General features: G+C 47.1%; 1 protein-coding gene across 1 annotated transcript in view; it reads left to right on the forward strand.

Moving 5' to 3' along the window:
- LOC142257568 (uncharacterized) overlaps nt 1-25,520 on the forward strand; it is a 93,906-nt gene that overhangs the window by 62,949 nt on the left and 5,437 nt on the right. The window contains 4 exon segments of the mRNA XM_075329711.1: nt 11,534-11,593; nt 18,898-20,662; nt 22,122-22,208; nt 24,127-24,297. Coding sequence (XP_075185826.1) covers nt 11,534-11,593; nt 18,898-20,662; nt 22,122-22,208; nt 24,127-24,297 — 2,083 coding nt within the window.

Here is a 25,520-nt window from a genome sequence, read left to right on the forward strand (position 1 = left end):
TAAGGGAATGTGTCACATACAGTTTTTAAAGTAATTGAAACCAAATTGTGATAATGCAGACTTGTAGATTTAGACCTGACAACCCCTTCAAAGGGAATCTGTCACCAGGTTTTTAACACCTAATCTGAGCGCAGCATAACATAGGGGAAGAGATCCTGATTCCAGCAATTGTCACTTATTGGGCTGCTTAGTATAGTTTTGATAACATCACTGGTTAATCAGCAGGCGATCATTACAGGGCTACTTGTCATGCTGCAGGTAGTCCAGAATATTCATGAGCTCTGTATAATTGCTAGATCTGCAGCAGAGAAAACATTGATTTTATCACAATAAAAGCAAACAGCTCAGTAAGTGACACCACTGGAAACAGGATATCTGTTTCTACTTTATGCTGCTCTCAGATGGGGAGCAAAACCTGCTGACAGATTCACTTTAAAGCTCTTTCAGCAGATAGATAGAATCATAGATAGATGGCTACATAGATAGAATAATAGATAGATAGATGGATATGTGGTGCCCTGAGGCTTCAGTCACCACAGGGTACTGCACCTCACTTAAGGTGCAGTACTCATCCTGGATCCAGAGGAGGTCGGTCCCAGTTCCACAACACAAACTCATATACACAACCAGGTTGCCCTCCCCATTGGGGACCAGGCTAGGGTCGGGTCTTAAGGTAGTCACCAAACATGGGGGGCAGCCACCCTCTAGTGACAGGGAACCGGGGGAAGAGCAGCCACCAGGGGGAGTTAGGAGCTTACACAACAGTTAGAGTGTTCTCCAGCAGGAGAGAACAGGAGTGGGACCGGTGCGGTTCAGGATGCAGAGCCTAATGCGGGCGTCACACGGTACGATCTATCGTGCGATTGCACGAGCGATCTTACCCGCCTCCGTCGTTTGTGCGTCATGGGCAATTAGTTGCCCCTGTCACACGTACTTACCTCCCTGACGACCTCGCTGTGGGCGGCGAACATCCACTTCCTGAAGGGGGAGGGACGTTCGGCGTCACAGCGACGTCACACAACGGCCGGCCAATAGAAGCGGAGGGACGGAGATGAGCGGGACGTAAACATTCCGCCCACCTTCTTCCTTCCGCATTGCCGACGAGACACAGGTAAGCTGCAGTTCATCGTTTCCGGGGTGTCACGCGGAGCGATGTGTGTTGCCCGGTACAATGAACAACCAGCGCACAGAAGAAGAAACAACTTTTTGAAACTGAGCGACGTGTCAACGAGCAACGATAAGGTGAGTATTTTTGCTCGTTCACCATCGCTCGTAGCTGTCACACGCTACGATATATCAAACGATTCCCGATGTGACCCCGCCGACATATCGCCCGATATATCGTACCGTATAACGCCCGCATTAGGGTGGAACAGACTTCACCTTTTATCACCAGAATCTGCAGGACAGGGGGATTGCATGTCCCTCGGACCACCACGAGATCCCGGAGCACAGTGCCACATAGGGTCCGGAGTCGTGATTACAGTCAAGCCCCACAGCGGCCCCGTGTCACCTACACACGGGACAGGAGCTAACACTACACAAACCGGGGTCCCCAAGCAGCATCAGGCCACGGGGATCCATCTGTAAAGGCGCAAGAAGGAAGGGCCCATCGACCACCATACCGGTTCTAACCTCCAACGGATCTGGGATCGGCTGGAGCCCATCACGGCTGGAACCACAGCAGCTGATTCAGCCTTTTGATTGCCGTCGCCCCAACAGCCACTACTCTCCTCATCATCCTCCCTGGGGCCCCGCTCCACCTGTGGGGAGCAGAACCATCCTTGCTGCAACACAATCCGCCCCAGAGGACAGCGACAGCATAGGCGGCTAATCCTTGGCCACATACCACAGGTGGCGTCACAAGACTATCATCCTCATCATTCCCCCACCATCATCCAAATCCCCTTTTATTGTAGACCTCGGGGCCACGAAGCCAGGCAGGGCCATCTGTGACATCCCCCTGACCCGACATCACCGGCCCGGCGACGAGTAACATTTAACCCCTGCCCCATGGGTGCTACATATAGATGAGAGACGGATAGCCAGAGGGACGGATGGACAGAGGGACGGATGGACAGAGCGAATGGACAGAGGGACGGATAGACAGAGGGACTGATAGACAGAGGGACGGATAGACAGAGGGACGGATAGACAGAGGGACGGAAAGGTGGTGGGGGAATTACAGCAGGTGGGGGGGATCACAGCAGGTGGGGGGAGGATCACAGCAGGTGGGGGGATCACAGCAGGTGGGGGGGGTCACAGCAGGTGGGGGGGTCACAGCAGGTGGGCGGTCACAGCAGGTGGGGAGATCACAGCCGATGGAGGAAGGTGAGAGGTGGGAGAGGGGGCAGCAGATGAAGGGGGGCAGCAGATGATGGAAGGGGGGCAGCGGCTGATGGGGGAGGCGGTGGCAGATGGAGGGGACGCAGCAGATGGGTTCAGTGACGCTGGATCAGGGGCAGTGACTGTTGCAGCCGGCGGCTGAAGGGTGGGGGCTGGGGCAATGACGGCAGCTGAAAGGAGACAGTGTCTATAAACTTACCGATCACTCCCCTCACCTTCCACAGACGCTGGAGTGAAGCTGTAGGGAGCGGTTACCGGCCCCAGATCCACAGTGATTGGAGAGATCGGTCACATGGCCAGTCTCTCCAATCAGAGCTGGGGGCGGGTGAAACTGAGGTCACCCAGCTCCAGCCAATGACTGGTGCTACAGCTGCACTGAACATGGCTGGATTTTAATGTTTCAACCATTTTCAATGGCTGAAACATTACAGTGGCTGTGATTGGCTGAGCATCGTTCATCAGCCAATCACAGCCTCCGTAGGTCCGGGGAGGAGACACCACCCTTCCTGAGGTCAGGCAGAGGGCCCCTCCTCCCCGAATCTAAGATATTTGCAGCGATCGCAGCCACCGGGGCCGCGATCTCGCCATGACGTACTGGGTACATCATGGGTCTTTAAGTACCAGGGAGCTATGACGTACCCAGTACGTCATAGGTCACTAAGGGGCTAACATGTTTTCAGGCTCTAGGGGCCCACTCCCGCTTGGGGCCCCTGTGCGATTGCAGGTGCTGTCAGTGCAACGTCCCCGCCCCCTGCCCATGGGGCCCAGTGAGCAGAGAAATGAAAGGGGAGGGTCCCGGGCTGTCAGCGTGTCCGGGTCCCGCCTCCTGCTCACTGCATGACCAGCCCACCCTGCGAAATGTACTGTCAACGCCCATTGCCCTGGGGCCCGGTCAGCAGAGGAATGAAAGGGGAGGGGCCCGGGCTGTCAGCGTGTCTGGGCCCCTCCTCCTGCCTCCTGCTCACTGCACGGCCAGCCCTGCAAAATGTACTGTCAACGCCCCCTGCCACTGGGGTCCGGTGAGCAGAGGAATGAAAGGGGAGGGGCCTGTCAGCATGTCCGGGCCCCCCTCCTGCCTGCAGCGCACCAGGCCCAGTACAGGAGTCCCAGTAGTAATGCCCTGATGGCGGCCCTGTCCTGCAGTCTCAAGGGCATCAGTTTCAGCGCAAATTATCTGTCTACATAACAATCAAATGAAATACTATGGAGGAGACACAGGAGGACCCCACTGCTGACACAGGGACATAATCTAGATTGCAGTTTGCCAAAATACACGTGCGTAGCCAAAATCCTTCTGGGAAAGCCTCTAGCATACAGATGAGACCAAGATAGAGCTCGTTTGGTAAAGCACATCATTCTACTGTTTACCAAAAACGGAAGAGACCTACAAAGACAAGAACACAGGACCTCACAGGGATGTTTTGGGGTTGTTTTGCTGCCTCTGGCACTGAGGGCTTTGACTGTGTTCAAGTAATCATGAGGATTCTGGGTGGCAATGTAGTGCCCAGTATCAGCAAGCTGGGTTGGTGTCCTATGTCATAGATTGCATTGCATCCTATGTTTTCCAGCAAGACAGTGACCCCAAACATACCTCAAGGAGCCCCCAGAAATGGATGGAAACAAAGTGCTGGAAAGTTCTGAAATGGCAGCAATCATACGGGATTAGTGATGGGTGAACCCGAACTGTAAAGTTCTGGACTTGTACCGAACACATAGTGTTCATGCACAAGGTCCCGAACATGGGTTTTCCTGGGAAACCCGTGGGACAGTTCGGGTCCAGGAGCTGTAAAAAAAAGCACATTATTAAAAAACATTATGATTATACTTACCGTTCCAGCGACGCGCCCTGCAGACCTGCTATCTCCCGTCCGCTTCTGCTTCCGGGTCCGATCATTAACTTCCAGTGATATTCACTGCACTGCTCGTCACTCGGGAGTCTTCGGCTTTTTTCGACTGTGTTCTTGGTGACGTCAGGGTTCACCGGAGTCCATGGCTTAGGCATGGACTCGATTGCACTTTGACTATCACGGTCAGCCTGCTTTTAGCTCTATATACACGCTTGTTAGCACAGAGTGATGAAGCAGAGTTGACATTGCTCTTCCTGTGGACTACGTCGGACTAAGGATGTTTTTATAATAAAGATGGAGTCTCTACATTTTTTTTGTTTTATTTCTAATAAAAAAAAATTATGTGTTTTTTTACTGTTTGCTAGAAATTCATGGTGGTTATGTTTAATTTGGCGTGACACCATGCATTTCAGGCTTAGTACCAGCTGATAATACAAAGCTGGCCCTAACCCCATTATTACCCAGTGTGGCATCGCCATCAGGGCCGCTGGTAAAGACAGGTAAAGTGCCAGAAAATAGCGCTTCTATGAATGCGCCATTTTCTGGGGCAGCTGGGGGCTGCAATTTGCAGCGGGGTAGGTCCAGACAGCTTGGGCCACCCTGCGCTGAGGGGTCCAGCCCCCCCCTGCTGCCTGATTTTACCTGGATGGCCATCAAAATATGGCGGGAGCCCACACAATTTTTTTTTTAAATATCTATTTAAATAATTAAAAAAATATTGGGCGTCTCTGAATTTTGATTGCCAGCCAAGGTAAAGCCAGGCAGCGGGGGGTGGCAGCCCGTAGCTGTCCGCTTTATCTGCGCTGAGAATCAAAAATACTGTGGAGCGCTATGTAATTTTTTTTAATGATTTATTTATTTTTAGAGTACTGTGATGTCAGGCAATCACAGACACCGGAACAGAGAATGGACGTCTGTGATTACCTGTTGGAGTAACCTGAAACCAGACCATACATTCATAAGTGGCAGGAACTGCACACAGCTGTAAGGCTTATAGAGGAGGGGACAGCCATATAGTCTTGCTCAGCTGGTCACACCCACTAACCCAGAGGCAGATCATACACTTTGGTGTTATGATTCAGGGAGTGAGGACGATCAAAAAATGCGGAAACCCAAAATGTAACAGAGTGGCTGGAACCTTAACGGACTGCAGACCTAATCCTGACACAACTAGACGAGCCTACGATGACCTAGTCGTCTCGACACAGCCGGAGAACTAAATATTCTTACACTAAAACACTAATATAGATGAGGGACTAAATTAATACCAAGCATGACAAAACACATTGCAGAATCATGGAGCTAAGTATACAGACACTCCCAGCAGGGAATGATCCAATTCCACCAAGAACTCCACACAGACAAAATAGGACTCAAGCATAGTATCAAAGCAGAAAAAACAACAAGAAAGTGCAAACAATAAGCAGAAGCACAAGACCACTTATCTGAGAGGAGTTCTTGTAGTGAGCAGGGCTGGCTTCAGAATGTCCCTAACACACAGGATATCCATTGAGCACCAGCAAGTAACAGGAGGAAACTGCTCAGTTATATAGTCTAAGCTGAAATGCCTGATTGCCAGTCCTCTACAGGTGGGTGGCTTTCATTCCACAAATCAACTGCACCGCCAGCACTGACCACAAGAGGGAGCCCCAAACTGGAAATTGTATTCACAACACTCTGGGTTTGAACAAAAGAAGATGCCAGAATGTATGGTCTCTTTCCAGGTATGATGTAATTTCCCTCATGTGATAGGAGAATGTGCAAAATGCTGCCTGATATTTCCATACTGAATTAACTTTATTTTATAAAGTCCACATATAGATAGAGATATAAGAAAGTTAATCTGCCTCGGAGCAATCCCCAAAGATATAGATAGCCCCCAACATGTAAAGACTATGGTGATATAGGAAAACACAATTCAAAGCTAGAAAAACAGATTCCGCAAAGGTGAGGCCCAAACTATCTTTATAGGAAAGGATAGGAAGGAGCACTGTCTACAGCCATAAAAACCCTAATAAATATCAGCTCGCCTGGTATGGAAAAACCCTTGAGGCCACACGGCCTCTCCCCCACTAGATCAGCACTCAGATGTTACTGTGATCCAAAAACACTAATATAGATGAGGGACTAAATTAATACCAAGCATGACAAAACATATTGCAGAATCATGGAGCTAAGTATACAGACACTCCCAGCAGGGAATGATCCAATTCCACCAAGAACTCCACACAGACAAAATAGGACTCAAGCATAGTATCAATGCAGAAAAAACAACAAGAAAGTGCAAACAATAAGCAGAAGCACAAGACCACTTATCTGAGAGGAGTTCTGGTAGTGAGCAGGGCTGGCTTCAGAATGTCCCTAACACACAGGATATCCATTGAGCACCAGCAAGTAACAGGAGGAAACTGCTCAGTTATATAGTCTAAGCTGAAATGCCTGATTGCCAGTCCTCTACAGGTGGGTGGCTTTCATTCCACAAATCAACTGCACCGCCAGCACTGACCACAAGAGGGAGCCCCAAACTGGAAATTGTATTCACAACACTCTGGGTTTGAACAAAAGAAGATGCCAGAATGTATGGTCTCTTTCCAGGTATGATGTAATTTCCCTCATGTGATAGGAGAATGTGCAAAATGCTGCCTGATATTTCCAGACTGAATTAACTTTATTTTATGAAGTCCACATTGACAAAGAGTTTTTTATACTATAAGTGAGGGTCTGTGGGCACCACTCCATTGATTTTATAATTACAGTGGATGGGTGATAACGTAGCCATGCCCACCAAGCAAGCCAGTCATGTTTACTAACCTGGAAGCAGACTACACATTACACTCTATGCTCCACCCTGTGAAGACATCACACCCAAGCTGCCTGCTTTCTTTGTGCCACACACCTGCGGGCCATAGGCATCTGTCTTTCTCACCAACTTGCAAATCAGCCAAGCTGTCTGGGGCTAGGCCACAAGGCATTTAGCAGACTCTAATGCTTTTTGATGACTCTGCTGCCTGGGGTTTCATTTCCCATCCACCTGACCCTGTCCCAGAAGTGGAAGAGGCTGAGTGCCCTGATGCCCCATCATTTTTTCTGTTGGAGGATGCCCATGGGAGGGCCAATGCACACGGTCAGCAGAGCACCACACCACGGCTCCGATGATGATGAAACACAGGTGACAACTTCTGCGGATGTCCTTTATGTGCATACCAGGCAAAGAGTGCAAGAGTGAGGAGTGTCTGGACGATTGTGAGGGCTTAGACCCCACATGGACTGAAGGACCTCATAGTGACATGCCCAGTTTGGACGATGAGGTGACAGTCACGCTGCACCAGCAACACAACCACAGAGGGAGTAGGGTGGAAAAAGACAGTGGCCGAACTCAAACCAGTACATCAGCTGCTACTGCCCACCGCAACGATGTACTGAGCACACCTAAACTTGCTACAAAGACCTCCCTGGGGTGGCATTTTTTAAACAATGTCCTAACAACAGGATACAGGTGATTTGCAACCTGTGCCATCAGAGCTTGACATGAGGACAAAATGTTCTAAACCTGAGCACCACCGTGAAGACGAGGCATTAGCAAGCAAAGCACTCGATTCAGTTGAATGCATACTTGACAAGGCAAAAAAGATCAGAGCCTCATCCTGCTCCCGCTTCAGCAGGGTTCTCAGCCTCTTCCTCACAAGCAACAACATTGCCACTGAACTCCCCACAAACAGAGGATGTGACAGCACGACCACAAACACCATTGTCACCAACCATGTACACAGTCTCACATGGAAGCGTTCAGCTCTCCATCCAACAAACCCTCGACAGAAAGAGGAAGTACCCCCCTACCCACCCACAAGCCATGGTCCTGACTGACAGAATTACAAAATTGCTCACCTTACAAATGCTGCAGTTCCAGCTTGTGGAAACAGAAGGTTTATAAAATCAGATGGTGGCTGCTGTACCACAGTACGTTGTTCCGAACCGCTACTATTTTTACAGGCAAGCCATCCCTGCCTTGCACACAAATGTTGTGGACCACATCAAGTGTGCACTGGGCAACGCCATGAGTGTAAAGGTTCACATTACCACTGATGCATTGACCAGTAAGCACGGGCAGGGACGTTACATTTCACTAACTGCCCATTGGGTAAATCTAGTAGCTGCTGGCCCACAGGCGGAAGAAGGTGTAATGCATGTTCTACCACCACCTAGAATTGCTGGACGTTTGTCGGTCCAAGTTGTCTCCTCCGCTTCCTCATGCAGTTACAGTGACACCTGCACCAGCAACTTCAGCATAGCCATGGGGAAACGACAGCAGTCTGTTCTTAAACTCATCTACCTGGGGGACAAATCTCACACTGCAGTAGCTGTGAAAGGGAGTCAAACAGCAGACAGACGAGTGGTTGTTGCCAGATAACCTGAAGCCCGGACAGGTGGTGAGTGAAATCTAATAGCACTTCTGGGTGTAGGTGGTTTGACACATATCTTTTGCCTGGTGCATGTCCTTAATTTGGTGGTGCAGACCTTCCTAAAAAATGACCCAGGTATGTCCAACTTGCTGGTGAAAGTACGAGCAGTGTGTGCTTCCTTTTGTTGTTCTCAATCTGGAACTACCTGCCTGTCTACGCTGTAGCGTGACTTCGAACTTTATGCTCACCGTCTGATATGTGACGTACCAACAAGATGGAACTCCGCCTTGCATATGATGGAGAGACAGTGCGAGCAGCAGCAGGCAATAGTTGATTTTCAAATGCAGCATGCACGGCAGAATCTTTCGGAACAATCCCACTTCACTATCAATCAGTGGGCCTCCATGCTTGGGTACTGTGTTGCACTGCTTTGAGATCACCATCAACATGGTCAGCGCAGATGATGCCACAATCAGCGTCATTATACCAATTGTATGCCTGCTGCAAGCAACTATTGAGCCCATGATGCTGGAGAAGGAGGAGCAGGAGGAACATATAACATTAACACAAATATCAGGCCTGGAAGGTGGTACAGTTTTGGAAGATGAGGATGGTTATGGTTGATGAGGAGAACAAAGACGAACCGTATTCCCAGCAGGATGGTATTCTAAGCAGGTCGCGGGCATCACTCAAGCGTGGCTTGGAAGATACAGAGGACATAGACATTACACCTCCCACCAAGGACAGTTTGCTGACTCTGGGCAGCCTGGCACACATGAGCCAATTTATGCTGCTGTGCCTGAAGAATGACCGACGAGTTGCCAGGATTGTAAACAATGATGATTACTGGATGGCCAACCTGCTGGATCCCCGCTACAAGGACAACATAGCATCAATAATTCCATCCGTGGAACAGGACAGCAAGATGCAGGAATACAAGGTTGCATTGGTGCAGGCACTAAGCACAGCATTTCCATCTGACACTGAAGAGTCAGCGGAAGAATGAGAAAGGCACCAAAACAGCTTGGGAACCTACACCATGTCTCCAGGCAGGGCTGGCCTGACCGAATTTTGGCAAACGTTCATGAAGACACCAAAATATCGGGCACCAACATGTAGTACAACGCCAACCAGCAGAGGGCAAAGTTTTCAGAACATGCAAGACTATAAGTCCACGCATCTTGAGGTGCAATCTAATTGGTCTGCCCCTTTTAACGTCTGGGTCTTGAAATTGGATACCTGGCCCCAGCTTGCCATTTATGCCTTGGAGGTGCTGGCCTGTCTGTCTGCAAGTATTATATCTGAACGTGTGTTCAGCACGGCAGGGGGGTCATAACAAACAAGCGCACACGTCTGTCTACAGCCAACGTGAGATATATAGTAGTCTAAAAATAAATAATTTAAAAAAAATGACATAGCACGCCGCAGTATTTTTGATTCTCAGCACAGATAAAGTGGATGGTTACGAGCTGCCACCCATCTCCCTGGCTTTACCTTGGCTGACAAAATACAAGGAAGCCCATTAATTTTTGTTTAAATTATTTTAAAAAAATGTGTGGGCTCCCACCATATTTTGATCGCCAGTCAGGTAAAACCAGGCAGCTGGGGGCTGGGATTCTCAGCGTGGTAAGGCCCAAGCGTTCTGGGCCCCCCACGCTATTAACCACAGCCCGCAGCCACAGTTGTAAATGGCGCAATGTCTCTTAGCGCCATTTCCAGGCGCTTTACCCAGCTCGTTCAGCGGCCCTGATGGCGGTGGCACGCTGGGTAACATAGGGGTTAATACCAGCTTTGTATTCTCAGCTGGTACAAGCCCAAGATCCATGGTGTCATGCCAAATTAGACATGGCTACCATGAATTTCTATTAAACAATAAAAAAAACACAACACATAGAATTTTTTTTTTATTAGAAATAAAACAAAAAAAACATTTAGAGACTCCATCTTTACTATAAAAAAAATCCTTAGTCCAACATAGTCCACAGGGAGAGCAATGTCAGCTCTGCTTCATCGCGCTGTACAGACATGCGTCTCTACAGAGCGAGAAGCAGATTGTCACTGATAGTGACAGTCTATGGCTAAACCGTGGACTCGGATGAACTCTGACGTCACCGTGTACATGGCTGAAAAAAGCCGAAGACTGCCGAGTGACGAGCAGTGCAGTGAATACCACCGAAAGTTAATGATCGGGCCCGGAAGCAGAAGCGACCCGGAGACAGCGGGTCTGCAGGACGTGTTGCGAGACCGGTAAGTATAATGACAATGTTCATTATTAACTATATTCTTTAGTTTACAGCCCCCCCCCCCCGCCCCATCCCATAACTGTAAAGTCCAATCTCAGGGTTTGGCCGCAGGTTCGCGTTATCGAACTCGGACTTTACAAAAAGCTTGGGCGAGTCTCCCGATCCCGAGCATCGTGGGGTTCACCCATCACTAATCGGGATCTAAATCCCATTGACACATGTGGAGAGATCTCAAAGTTGCTGGTGGGACAAGATGCCTTCAAATATGAGAGACCTGGAGCAGTTTGTAAAGAAGACTCCAAAATTCCAGTTGAGAGGAGGAAGAAACTTGTTGATGGTTATAGGAAGGAATTAATTGCAGTTGTTTATTCCACGGGGTGTGCAACCAAATATTAAATTGAGGGTGCCAACAATTTTCTCTGTCTCATTTTTGGAGTTGTATGTGAAATTACATCCAATTTGCTTTTTTCACCCATTTTTTTAAATTTTTTTTATTTTTTTTTTTACTTAATTTACTGCAACAAATTCAAGGGTGCCAACATTATCGGCCATGACTGTATATGCATAACGATGAATTAGAAAATTTTGACACCAAACACCACGACTATAAAGACCCATATAATAGATATTAAACATTATTGCCAATAACATTAGTATTATTTTACAATAATTCATCAGAATGTTTTCTATTTGGCAGATCTGGTGCACAAAATTGTACTGGATGAAGATGGGCACTCACTTCCTCCTAAACTGAAAGGTACAAATCAATTATTTGAAGTATTAAAATAGTACAGGATGCCAATAGACAAAACAACTTGGTTGTCTATGGCAAAACAGTAATGTAAAAAATAAATGAGTCAAGAAAAACTAAGACACCTACAGATCTCTACCACTCTGATAGCCATGAAAAAAGATCTCCATTCTCATGTTCAGTCGGTGTATCGTTGGCAAGATCCCAAACAATTAGACATTTATTACTTTTTATGTCAAAAGACAATAGGTGGTGATCCTTGGAACAGCTCTTTATGCCCCACTAGCAGGTACGAACACTGCTGCAAAGAGATTCCATCAACAACAGACCAAAACAAAACAGACAGTTATAAACTAGGACAAGACGGGAGCAGAGTCAGGAAAACACAAGAGTATATTAGTGAATATGACAAAACAGGTCCGGAACCAGGATAAGAGAGGAGAAAAACAAGGCACAGAGCTAGGAGAAGACTGGAGCAGTAACTGAAACAGACCCAGGACAAGACACAAGGAGGAGCCAGGAGAAGACAGAAGCAGGACAAAAAGCAAAGCCAGGAGAAGACAGGAGCAAGTTGAGAAACATAGCCAGGAAAAGAAAGGAATAGGGCCAGAAATAAAGCAAGGATGGTTGGGAGCAGGACCAGGAACATTGCCAGGATGAGTTAGGACCAGAAACATAGGTAGATCAAGACAGACGCAGGACAACAAACAGGTCCAGTACAGTACAGGAGCAGGACTGTGAGCAAATCCAGGACAAGACAAGAGCTGGTCCTGGAATAGAGTTTGGACAAGACAGTAGCAGGAGCAAGAGCGGAGCCAGAACCTGACAGGTGCAGGACCAAGAACAGAGCCAAGACAAGTCAGGATCATGACCAGGACAAGACAGGAGAAAAACAGGGAACAGAGCCAGGACAATACAGGTGCAGGATAGTGAGCAGAGCAAGGACAAGACAAGAGCTGGACAAAGAGCATAATAAGCACAAGTAAGGAACATGATGAGAACAAAGACAGAAAAAGACAAGATCAGGACCTAGAATAGAGACTGGACAAGATAGGAGCAGGGCCCGAAGCACAGTCAACAAGACAGAAGCAGGAACAGCAACAGAGCCCTGACAAAACAGAAGCATGACTATACAGGAGCAGAGCAAGAAACAGAGCCAGGATAAGACAGGAGCAGGACAAGAAAAAGAGCCAGGACAAGAAATAGAGCAAAGACTAGACAAGAGGCGCACAAGGAACATAGTGAGGATAAGACAGGAGCAAGACTAGTTAATAGAGCCAGGACAAGACAAGTGCAGGAAGTGGACAAGAGAAAGAACGACACAGGATCAGGACCAGAAACAGAGCCAGGACAAGAGCAGGTAAAGGCAGAAGCATGATCAGGATATCGCCATGACAAGATACGAGCATGACCAGAAATAGAGCCCGGACAGGTGTAGGACCAGGAACAGCATCAGGACCAAACAGGAGGACAAACAAAAGAGTAGAAAGCAGGACAGGAGTTAGATTGTTGCCAGAAACAGGTGATCGCTGGTTGCATAGCAATGTGCCTCATCGCAAAAAGGATATGTGACGCCCTGGCAAAACGACGTAGTCACAGTTAGGCCCCTGCATTACACCGTTCCCTCACTAAAAAAACATGCAGCCAACCAGAAATCCTAGTCACCCCCCCTTAGGGAAAGATAGACATACCAGTGGGCGTGACCAGGTGGTTGGGACACGCCCACCCAGGGGTTTAGACAGCCCGGGGCGGGAAAAGCAGTAGATCAGTCTAGATGAGTCTGAAGTTCAGTTTGGAGAGGAGTGTGGGCTGGAGCTAAGTGTAGCTCCAGCAGGAAGTTCATGTTGAACGGTGCCAGGGTAGGAGCCCTGGTGCCACTGGCTAGGAGACAGACGGTGGTCTCCGTCAGCAGGAGACGGGAAGACAGCTCGGTGGAACCGAGGTGGACTGGGACAGGGTTGTAGCCCGCCGGTACCGACATGGGGAACCGACCCGGAAACCGTAGCACAAAGGGGGGTACTCGGACCCTGAAGCCAGGACCAGAACCAACTGGAGCTGGTTAATTAACCAATTGAGGCCAGGACTAGAGGTCCTGTCCCACCCAAAGTCCCTCATAGAAGACAACAGCCCACCGATTAGGGATAAGAGGTCACTGCCAGGGCCCATAGATCCCACGGGCCAGCTTCTGCGGGCACGGCTCCTTAGGCCACATCCAGCCGGGAACGGACTCCTGAGTTTCACACTAGGAAAGTCCACCTTACACAAAGCAGTGCAGGAAAAGGATAGAGACCACCAGCCAGGTGGGGGACCCGAACGCAACCGGTCGTGGCACCGGCCACCATCACCTTGGTTTACCAGAGACTTGTTTTTTTTACTAACAGTGAGTACACCAGCACCCCCTGCGGTCGCCATCCCCCGGAACTTGGCACTGTGAACAGGATTTGAACCTGTGCGGGGAAACCCCGAGAATTACAGCTCTTTCAAGTTGGAGTTCTTGACACTCGTCTGGGCGATAACGGACAGGTTTAAGCATTACCTGGCATCGGCGAAGTTCACCGCCTATACGGACAACAACCCTTTGACATACCTGGACACGGCGAAATTGGGGGCCCTGGAGCAACGATGGGTAGCCCAGCTAGCCAACTATGAGTTCACCATTAAGTACAGGGCCGGCCGCAAGAACACCAACACGGATGCATTGTCCCGGATGCCGCACCTATCCGATGCAGGGGTGGATGGAAGATAGTTCACCGCCTATACGGACAACAACCCTTTGACATACCTGGACACGGCAAAATTGGGGGCCCTGGAGCAACGATGGGTAGCCCAGCTAGCCAACTATGAGTTCACCATTAAGTACAGGGCCGGCCGCAAGAACACCAACACGGATGCATTGTCCCGGATGCCGCACCTATCCGATGCAGGGGTGGAGGAAGATGGTTTGGAGGAAATCGAGCTGCCCGCGTTCCATCAGCCTAGGGCCGAAAAGCCCTATGTCGGCCAGCAGCAAGTGAACTTTGACCCGTTACCCCGCCATGGGTGGTGAGAAGCCCAAGATCAGAACCCCCGGTCCGGCTAGTCAAAATGATGATTGCTCAAGATGCTTCCAAGTTAGAGCCTACAGCCCCCTCCGAAGCTCAGCAGTTGTGGAAAGAGAGGGACCGCCTTTACTTGCAACAGGGTAAGCTGTACAGGGGATTAATCAACCCGAAGACGCACGAGAAGGTCCGCCAGCTGGTGGTGCCGCAGGCATACGTACCCAAGGTCCTGAAGGCTTATCATGACGGGGCCGGACATTTTGGCTGGAAGAAGTTGGAGATGCTGCTGAGGGAGCGCTTCTACTAGAGCGGGATGCGAGAGTCCGTAGAGGCCTGGTGCAGAGAATGTGGTCCCTGTGCGCTAAGAAGACTGGACAAAACCAGTCAGAAGGCTCCGCTGCAGCCGATTGTCACCCGCCAGCTGTTGGAGTTGGTCACCCTGGACCATGTCAAGCTCACGCCTAGCCAAAGCGGATATACGTACGCCCTGACCATCGTAGACCACTACTCCAGGTTCATGGTGGTGGTCTCCGTCAAGGACTTAACAGGCCGCACTGCAGCAAGGGTCTTCCGGGCGTACTTCTGCCGGCTGCATGGCTACCCGGAGAAGGTGCTTATGGACCAGGGCCCGGCCTTCGAGGCAGAGGTTTTTGAAGAATTCTGCAACTTGTATGGGTGCAAGAAGATCCGAACCACGGCCTACCATGCCCAGACTAACGGGATGTGTGAGAAAATGAATCACTTGGTTCTTAACCTCCTCAAAACCCTGCCTCTGGAACAACGAAACTTGTGGCCAGAGAAGCTGCCAGAATTGGTGGACATGTACAATAATATCCCCTGCAGCTCCACTAAGTGCACGCCTGCGTACCTGATGAAGGCCCGGCCTGGAAAGTTGTCGGTGGATCTAGAATTAGATGTCGAGGTACCTGAAACCATTCCCCCTACTGCCAATTGGGACGTCAAGCGACAGAAGCAGTACTGGCAGATCCAAGAATATGTGGAAAGGAACCTGCGCCAGAGCCGGGAGAGGCAATAGCAACGCTTCAACAAGCGAGCTCGGGCTGCCCCTTTTGGGCCTGGAGATGTAGTATTGAAGAGGAAGAGAAGGACGCACAAGCTGGGGAGAGGACCCCTTATGTTATCCAACCCACTGGATAGGAAGACCAGAAAACATACCTTGTTAGTCGCGATCAGGGGACGACTATGGCCACTGTTTCCAAAGACCAGTTGAAGAAGTGCCCAGAACCCCTGAAGATGGTGGAAGAGGTTTCCCCTCCTGCGCCGAATGTGGAACAGAAGAAGTAGGTGATCCACACTGTGATGGGTGACTTTCCGGCTGATTGGCCTATGCAGAATGGAGCGGTGATTGCTCCCGTTATCATGTTCCCACAACCCGTGGAAGATGTAGAGCCAGAAGAGCCTATCAGCAACACACCAGCACCTGCGCCCAGGGATACACCCCGCCCCCGCAGGTCTCTGCCAGCCATACCCGACGTTGGGGAAGAGGGGGCTGTACCTCCCTCTCCGCCACCAGTCCCATGTGAACCTAGAGTGCTTAGAAGGTCCACACGCCCTAACTTGGGTCAGCCACCACTTAGGTACAGAGAGACCGCAATCTAGTGGTGGTGTCTGTTCATTGTGTAAATATGAGTGTGAATGAATGGCAATCAAATGAGGTCATCACCAGATTAAGAAAGTTAGGTAGCGGTTCCCAGCTACCAAAAACTTGAAGTCCCCCGTTGGGATTGTCTGATGTTGTTTCACAGTCCCGTTTTAAAGTTCAAAAAGACAATGGCTTAGAACTTGCGAGCCAGCCCATAAACTTTTGAGTCTTGTAAATACTCCCTGACCAACCTTCTTACCAAGCCGCAGTCTCTGGAGAGGCTGATTGAAGGACGGGCCTGCGGTAGCGTCGTCCGAGGCCCTGTCACCAGCAAAATCGGTGACTACCCTCCGGGTCAGGGGTCCCCTGGACGTGGGGCCCTTGAAAGGACTGCCGGGTAAGGAACTTTTTACCTGGCCCATTTGGGCAACACCCAGACCTACCCTGGACTTGGGCAAGGGGTGCCAACCTGTGTTTTAGTGGTGGCATCAGGGATAGGTTGTTTTGGGTGGGTGAAGTGAGAAGGACCCAGGCCGTCCCGTCCCGGTTGTTTTATATGTGCAACGTTTAAGAAAAATGCCTCCCGTAAGGGATGAAAACACAATCTACCTAAATGTAAATATGTTATTATAATTGTAAGATGTTTTACCCGTTTTATCTCCTTTTTTTAGTTCAATAAACGGTGGTGGTCCCACGGACGGTCTGTGTTTAACTAAGGGGGAGTGTGACACCCTGGCAAAACCAGGTAGTCAAAGTTAGGCCCCTACATTACACCGTTCCCTCACTAGGAAACATACAGCCAACCAGAAACCCTAGTCACCGCCCCTTAGGGAAAGATAGACACACCAGTGGGCGTGACCAGGCGGTTGGGACACGCCCACCCAGGGGTCTAGACAGCCTGGGGCGGGAAAAGCAGTAGATCAGTCTAGATGAGTCTGAAGTTCAGTTTGGAGAGGAGAGTGGGCTGGAGCTAAGTGTAGCTCCAGGAGGAAGTTCAAGTTGAACGGTGCCAGGGTAGGAGCCCTGGTGCCACTGGCTAGGAGGTAGACGGTAGTCTCCGTCAGCAGGAGACGGGAAGATGGCTTGCTGGAACCGAGGTGGACCGGGACAGGGTTGTAGCCCGCCGGTACCGACATGGGGAACCGACCCGGAAACCGTAGCAAAAAGGGGGGTACTCGGACCCTGAAGCCAGGACCAGAACCAACTGGAGCTGGTTAATTAACCGATTGAGGCCAGGACTAGAGGTCCTGTCCCACCCAAAGTCCCTCATAGAAGACAACAGCCCACCGATTAGGGATAAGAGGTCACCGCCAGGGCCCATAGATCAAACGGGCCAGCGTCTACGGGCACGGCTCCTTAGGCCACATCCAGCCGGGAGCGGACTCCTGAGTTTCACACTAGGAAAGTCCACCTTACACAAAGCAGTGCAGGAAAAGGATAGAGACCACCAGCCGGGTGGGGGACTCGAACGCAACCGGCCGCGGCACCGGCCACCATCACCTTGGTTTACCAGAGACTTGTGTGTTTTACTAACAGTGAGTACACCAGCACCCCCTGCGGTTGCCATCCCCCACACCGAGCCACTGGGTCCTGGAGCCACCATCCCTACCCACGGAGGTGTTAACAACTTGCTGTGCAATATCTCCCCCAGGTGCTCCGTAACAGCAGCGGTGGTGTCCCACCTCACCACACACCGTGGGCGGTGTCACGAACTTACTACGGTCTAGCCCGTACATCTACGTCCCCCCCCATTTTATTCGGCGTGTCCGCGAGACCCCCGGGTCCGGAGACCCTCGAGCCACCACCCCTGAAGGCCCGGATTCGAGCAGCGCCGGCTGCTGGCACGGGGGCGGCACACCCACAGAAGGATGACCGTAGTCAAATAACAATTGTGCAATAAGAAAAAAACTAGTACAAGTACTAGTAATTCATCCGCGCAAACAGGTTTATACTTTGGGAAAATGTATTCAAGTAATACATTTTCCCAAAGTATAAACCTATTTGCGCGGATGAATTACTAGTACTTGTACTAGTTTTTTTCTTATTGTTTAATTAATCGGGCAATAGAGGAGGTTTGCCCTCATTCCAGCAGTAACAGATAGTTAGAGACTCTAGCGCTGGTTGTATCTGTATATCTTATACAGATTTTTGAATTCGTGGATAAAATAACAATTGTGCTTTTTAGCAGTCTAAATTTTTTAATTTCTTTTGTGTTGTTCAAAGTGTGCAACCATTTTACAATGCAAGCATCTAAAAATCCTTGTATTGTCCAGGTTCTGTTCCTTGTCTGGTTCCTCTCTTGTACTAGTTCCGTTCCTGCTCATGTCTTGTCCTGGTTCTGTTTATGCATCTGTCTTGTCTTGGTGTGTTTAAGTTCCTATTCCTGTTTTGTGCTGGCTCTGTTCCTGGTCCTGCATCTGTCTTGTCGTAGTGTGTTCATGATCCTACTCCTGTTTTATGCTAGCTCTGTCCCTGGTTCTGCATCTGTCTTGTCCTAGTGTGTTTAATATCATACTCCTGTTTTGTGCTGGCTCTCTTCCTGGTCCGGCTTCTGTCTTGTTATGTCTCTGATTTTGGTTCTGGCGTGTCCTGGCTTTGTGTTTTGTCCTTCTCCTGTCTAGTTTTATGTTTACATTTATTTTTTATTTATTTATTTTTTTTACCTGTAGATGCTCAGAGCTCTCACAAGACACATCTGCTGGAAAAAACGGAGAAACTTGTAGAAAACAAACCTCCAGGATATCATCAACAAGAGGAAAGTTTTTCATTGCGTACACGTTATGTGAACCTCATTATTGCATCCACACAACAATTTAGGCAATGTTTTGAAAATGAACTTATTGAGACCGGGGTAAAACATGAGGAATATTTAAAAAAAGCTAAACATAAACTACTACACATTTCCTCTAACAAACTGTTTCGCTGGTGCCACCGATCCAGACTTGTGCCACAAATGGTAATGGTGAGCGGAGTCCCCGGTATAGGGAAGACCACACTGATGCAGAAGTTTGTCCATGACTGGACGAGGGGAGTTCTCTATCAAAGATTCTCCTTTGTCTTTTTCTTCAAATTCCGGGAACTGAATAGACTGGATAATATTAGTCTCGAGACCCTGATCCTTCACCAGTACCCACATCTGGAGGAGCAGCTCGCAAACATTTTACAGGATCCAGAGAAACTTCTCTTTATATTTGATGGTTTAGATGAAAGTCTTCATACACTAGATTTCACATCCCGTCACTTGTGCTCTCATCCTAAACAGCCCGAACCTTGCGGTCAGATTGTCGTCAGTTTGGTGAGAAAGTCTCTTCTGAATGGTTGTTCTGTTCTGATGACCAGTCGCCCAACCAGACTGGCATCTATAGATTGTAGTGTTTTCCAGCGAATAGTAGAAATCATTGGATTTTTTCCAGAGGAACGACAGATGTACTTTGAAAATTTCTTCCCCAATCATGAACTGGCAGAAAAGGCTTTTCATTACGTGAAGCAGAACGAGACATTATACACATTCTGTTACCTACCGTCCTACTGCTGGATCATCTGCACTGTGTTATCCAGGAGCTTCCAGCCAAGAAGTAGAAATCAGCCGATATCATTATTACCCAAAACTGTGACACAACTCTTTGCCATATTTATCGCCAACATCCTGTCCAATCACAGCCTGTACAAAAGTGACGCTCAGCAACTCCTGCGCTCCATCGGGTGGATGGCAGAACATGGAGTAATGAATCACAGGATTATTTTTGAATACCGAGATCTGGATTCTTTCCATGTTGACAATAAGTCAAAGCTTTTATCCAGTTTTCTGATGGAATCTGGAGATCCTGTGTACTATTCTTTCCTACATCTCACTGTGCAGGAATTCTTCTCCGCCTTGGTGCATTATGTGGATTATTCTCCTGAGAAGCTACAGAAATCACTAAAAGACGCCAATTCCTATTCTGATGGACGTGGTGAAATATTCCTCCGGTTCATGTTTGGTCTATCAGATGGCTCCACCAGGTCCATACTAGATGCATATGTGGACACACGAGCAGCTCAGGCCTCCAGAGATGTCATCACTTGGGTAAGGGACTATATTTTAGAAAGAAATCAGCTGGAGGAAAGTGAAGACAAGAAGCAACGTCTACAGTCTCCACCTATCTTTCCAAAACAACAGAGGCAACCGCAATATCTACTCCAGAGGCGACATCTTCTTATTGCATTTAGCTATCTTTTCGAAACCCGTAATAAGCAACTTGTACAGGAGTCTTTTACAATCTACAAAAGTTTTGACCTTTCTAGTGTTCACATGTCGGCTCTAGATTGTACAGTGTTAACATTCATTCTGGAAACCTGCAGAAATATAGAAAACCTAACTCTAGATGAGTGTTTTTTAACTACTGAAGGCTTAGAAAGACTTGCACCTGTTTTGCATAACCTGAAGAACCTAAGGTAAACATTTTTTTAGAATGTATCTCTTTTTATTCTTAAGGGGTGCACTCACACAATGACAGTCATGTATTAGTAGTTTAAAATGGACTCGATAAAAAAAAAATGAGTTAAAAACCTTGTAATATTTCCTGAGCTCTGTGAGATTCTGACGCTGTTTTCCGTTTCGGAGGGTGAAACACCCAATTGGTCTTTAAGCAAAGATTTCTCATATTGTGCACAAAAATAAATAAATGTGAATATCTCTGGAGTAACGCAGCCCCAAAAAAGAAGAGAGTCAAAATGATAGGAGCTCCTGGATATTTACCTCAATTTGTTTTTCAATCTCTTTTATGATGGAGCCTAATTAATTCATATAAAAACTGTGTTTCCCTGAATATAAGACAGGTTCTTATATTATTTTTTTGCTCCAAACGATGTCTTATGGATTATTTTTAGGGGATGCTTTATATTTTGCCATGAATAACAATCCACATTTATTCTTGAACAAAAAATTAACATTTATTCAAATATAATCATGTCATCACATTTTCCTATCTGATCTTCTATTCTCATGGTGCAAAACCAGTCCTATAATGGTGGGTGCATGCCATATTTACAATGGTTTAAATTACCTACTTAAATGTATTATTCTCTATGTACGGCTAAGTTTACCACCGAAAGAAAGCATACACCCCCTAAAAGAATAGCATTTACTAGACCCCAAACAATTAGAGTGAGCAAGTAAATGGGCTCTCACATACAAATCTCCGTCACTGTCAGGTTCCCCTGCATTCTACAGCGGTTGACTTCTTCCGGAGATTGGAAGCAGTAATACTCACGCGGAGTGATACTGGTATCCGATCTGTTTGTGAGAGCTGCAATGCTATGCATCTAGAACGGCGAGGAGCCTGACAGCGACACAGATTTCTGTGTGAGACCCCATCCACTATCGGCACTTCCCAATTGTAATTGTTTTGGTCTAGTGAGTACATTTCTTCTTCTTCTTTTTTTTTTTTTTACAGTGGCATGTCTACTTTCTTATGGGGCTGTCTGCTTTCTATTGAGGATTTTTCCTATCTTTTAGAGATGTCTGCTTTCTTTTGGACGCGTCTGCTTTCTTTGATAAACAGTCATGCTCTATTCTTTTAACTTTTTTAGCTGCGTGGAGACTTCTTTATGGTAACCACAACTAGGGTTTATTTTTGGACTAGGGCTTATATTTTAAGCATACTTAAAAATGCCCCAAAAATCATACCAGGGCTTATTTTGAGGTAAGATTATGCAGTAAACCTTAAAGCCAGTTTTACATGTATCCTGCTAAAATAGTAATACACAGCCTGACTGTCGGGGCTCCTGATCAGAGTTCACCACCTCATATGGGCCTATGATAAAGCCCTGATATTGCTAAATTGGCAAAGACTCCAAAAATGTGAAAAACATGAACTGCTGAATTTCAATTGTTGATATTCTTACTTTGCAGTTTTCTTTCTAATAATCTGGATGATGAAGCCATGAAGTCCCTGGTCTCTGTATTAACTAACCCTTCTAGCAAAATCGTTTCCTTGAGGTATGCGGTTTGTACATAATATTTAAAGGTACATTTGATGCCAAATCCATCAATTTCGGTGGAAATGGTTGACTCTCACCTTTAGAATGTCGGGGGGAATATAAGGATCATGCAGATGGATTTCAATCCACTTCTCCCTGCAGGAGGTAAGCCCCTTACCCATACACCTTAGGGCTGTTTCACATGTCAGTGATTCTGGTACATATGTGCTAGTTTTTACACGTACCAGGATCACTGACATACGCAGACCCATTATAATCAACGGGTCTGCGCACACATCAGTGATTTTTCACTGACCGTGTCTCCGTGCAGCGTACACGCGTGTCCGTGATTGCCGCATGGAGACATGTCCATTTTTTTTCGGCATCACTGATGTCCCACGGACCACACTATGGTGTGGTCCATGAAACATGTACCAGAAAAACACGTACATTGAAAAAAAAAAAGCATTTTCAACTCATCTTCTCCAGCGATGCTGTGTTTGGCAGCTGCTCTTTGCTTCTTCCTGGCTGGCACACTATGGCATGCATATTCATGTATGCAGCCAGAGCCGACCCCCCGGAAGTAGCTGCAGAGGTGAGAGACAGCGGCAGCCGGATGCAGCAGAGCTGGAGATTCAGCACCACGGACAGCAGGAGCGGGGACAGGTGAGTATACCTCCATGTGTAATCACGGAGTACGGATCACGTATCATGGATTGCACATGGACAACCCACATGTGCCATGAATCACGGCACACAGAAGGACATATGCGTTTTTTACACATCAGTGAAAAACATCTGCGTTTTTCACTGACGTGTGAAACGGGCCTTAGAAAGCAGGAGAACAAACCCTCACTCAGCCTAGAGCTATCTGTCTTGACTCTCTGTCATCTCCACCAGTGAGATGCTTGACTCAGTAGAGTGTTCTTGTGCGCTTTAAGGGAAAAGTAGAGCAAAACGCATTGAGCATGCATGTATATGGGGGCCTGGGAGCGATACCTGTCAGTTGAAGGCTAATTGATATATACAGCCAGTGTATGATGTATCTACGAAAGATACTCCCTTTTTGCCAATGCCCTGCATTTTCTTTTGATAAGATTTATCATTTCTTGTCCTAATGCCATTACTTCCAAAAACTTCATTACGTTATACAAAGGATTGTATTGTTCAAAATTAATAAAAAAATAAAAATTCTTGCAGTATTACTCTTGACCACTAGGTGCGCTGTAAGATAAGCCCTCAGCATGATGAAACACAAATCAATGGCAGTTAAAGGAAATATATCATTAGAAAAAAATTGTCTCATTTAATCATTATTTCTTTGTTTAAATCCGGTTATTATGTTACTCTTTTTTATTGCAATTTTTCAATATTCCCACCCAACACTTTGACCATTTTAAACTTCTGCTTCCTGTCCTTTTAGCTGGATTTTTATCAGCAGATGAAATAGGTAAGCACAGCACTCCAAAATCAATTTAGGTGCATAGATAGGGTCCAACCCCGTAGCAATTTCAGAAAATACTCTGGCACTCACAATAAATAACCACCTTTGCTTTATTTTTGTGAGTGCTGGAGTATTTTCTGAAATTTTTATCCGCAGAGGTAAAACTAAAATGACAGGTGAACATTATGCGATATCACCCCTTCCCCATATAATGACCTTTGCACTCGCCCATTAGATGCTTCAATACAAAAGATAAGGGTGGAGTCTGTTTAATGCTGCTAATGTACGTGTGAATTGCTCTAAACTGCTCTAGAAATATTAGCAAGATTAGAATTCTAGTTTTTACAAAAATGCTCTCGAAATATGTAGAGCAACATTTTATAATTTTTGCTATAGAAACGCAAACGGATGTCCTCCAGTAGTTGGAACCCTGGGTATATTTTTGTTAAGGTGGGTACAAGCAATGCTTATGCCGTGTTTTTTTCTGTTGTAGCTTGGCTTACAATGAACTAACGGATTGTTCCTGCATCCAGTTGGCATCTGTAATAAGGAAAAACCGATCACTAAAGATACTGAACCTGTCTAATAACCGTCTGTCCGGTCCTCACTTCCATGACTTGAAAGAAGCTCTGTCCAGTCCAGATTGCAGGATCAAGGAACTAGTGTGAGTTTTGTGTGTACAGTTCTGTAATCGAGAAATGGGCATTATGCCAAAGATAGGGCCTGGTAGAATGAACAGAGAAGTCCTGAGAGTTTTTCTGTTTGTTTTTCACACTTTCATTCTTTCTTCTCCTTTAAGTGCCATAACTTTTTTTATTTTTCTGCCTATATGGCCATACGGGAGCAGGTGGGACGAGTCGTAGTTTTTAAGGTTGCCATTCAATTCACCATATAACTTTCTGAAACCAGTGTTACGAAATGGTGAAACAAAATGTATTTCCAACATTGTTGTTTGGATTTTCTTTTTTGATGCATTTTTTTGTCTGTTCAATTCAACTAAAAATGTACGCTAAAATTATACCAGTAAAAATCACTGCTCGTCCTCCAAAAAGCTGTCTATAAAACAGCTTTGTTCATGACAAAATAAACATGTTTTGGCTCTCAGGACATGGTGACAATCTAACCAAATGTCTTAGATTTTTTTTACACCAAAATGGTGCAATTAAAACATATTACTTGTCTGGCAAAAAGAAAAACTAAGATCTTATAGGCTTACCTAGTGAGTTGGATTCTCTAAGCCATTAGTCTGAGTGAGCAGAATGGACCACAGGAGATTATGCCGTGGATCTGGATTTCCTGGACAGCATGTGACTCAGTAGGGACCAAGAAAACAGAGTATGACTGATGGCAGATGGGTAAGCGGAGCTGGAAAAGTAGATACAGTTGGAGGGCAGTTAAACATAGGAACTAATATGTCTTGCAGAAGGGAAACAGTTAATCACTGGAGTAGCAAAGATGTACATGCAATCAGGCTCCTTGCAGAAATAGGGTTAACCACAGAAATAGCAGTGATATATATGCAATCAGATATCTTGCAGCAGGGATATGTTTAATGCCAAGTATAGCCGAGATATATATGCAATCAGGTATTTTGTAGCAAGGATACGGTTAACTACAGAAGCAGCAGAGTTGTAGCATGCAATAACACCAAAAAAGCAGTAAAAAATAATGAAAAGGTTAGGTATCTTGATAACTTAAATGAGTTTTAACTTGTAGCTTCTTGACTCAGCAGAATGTATTAGCAGAAACAAGGTAGTCACTATACTGTAGGATGTCCTAACAATAGGAATCACTGGACTGAGCTACCAAGTAGTAGTTGGATGCTGGAAAGTAGACCGACGTTGCAGGGAGAATAATTAGCCACTTGGCTGGAACAGAGTCTAGAGG

Source organism: Anomaloglossus baeobatrachus, chromosome 12 (genome assembly GCF_048569485.1).
Source record: "Anomaloglossus baeobatrachus isolate aAnoBae1 chromosome 12, aAnoBae1.hap1, whole genome shotgun sequence".
Lineage (NCBI taxonomy): Eukaryota > Metazoa > Chordata > Amphibia > Anura > Aromobatidae > Anomaloglossus > Anomaloglossus baeobatrachus.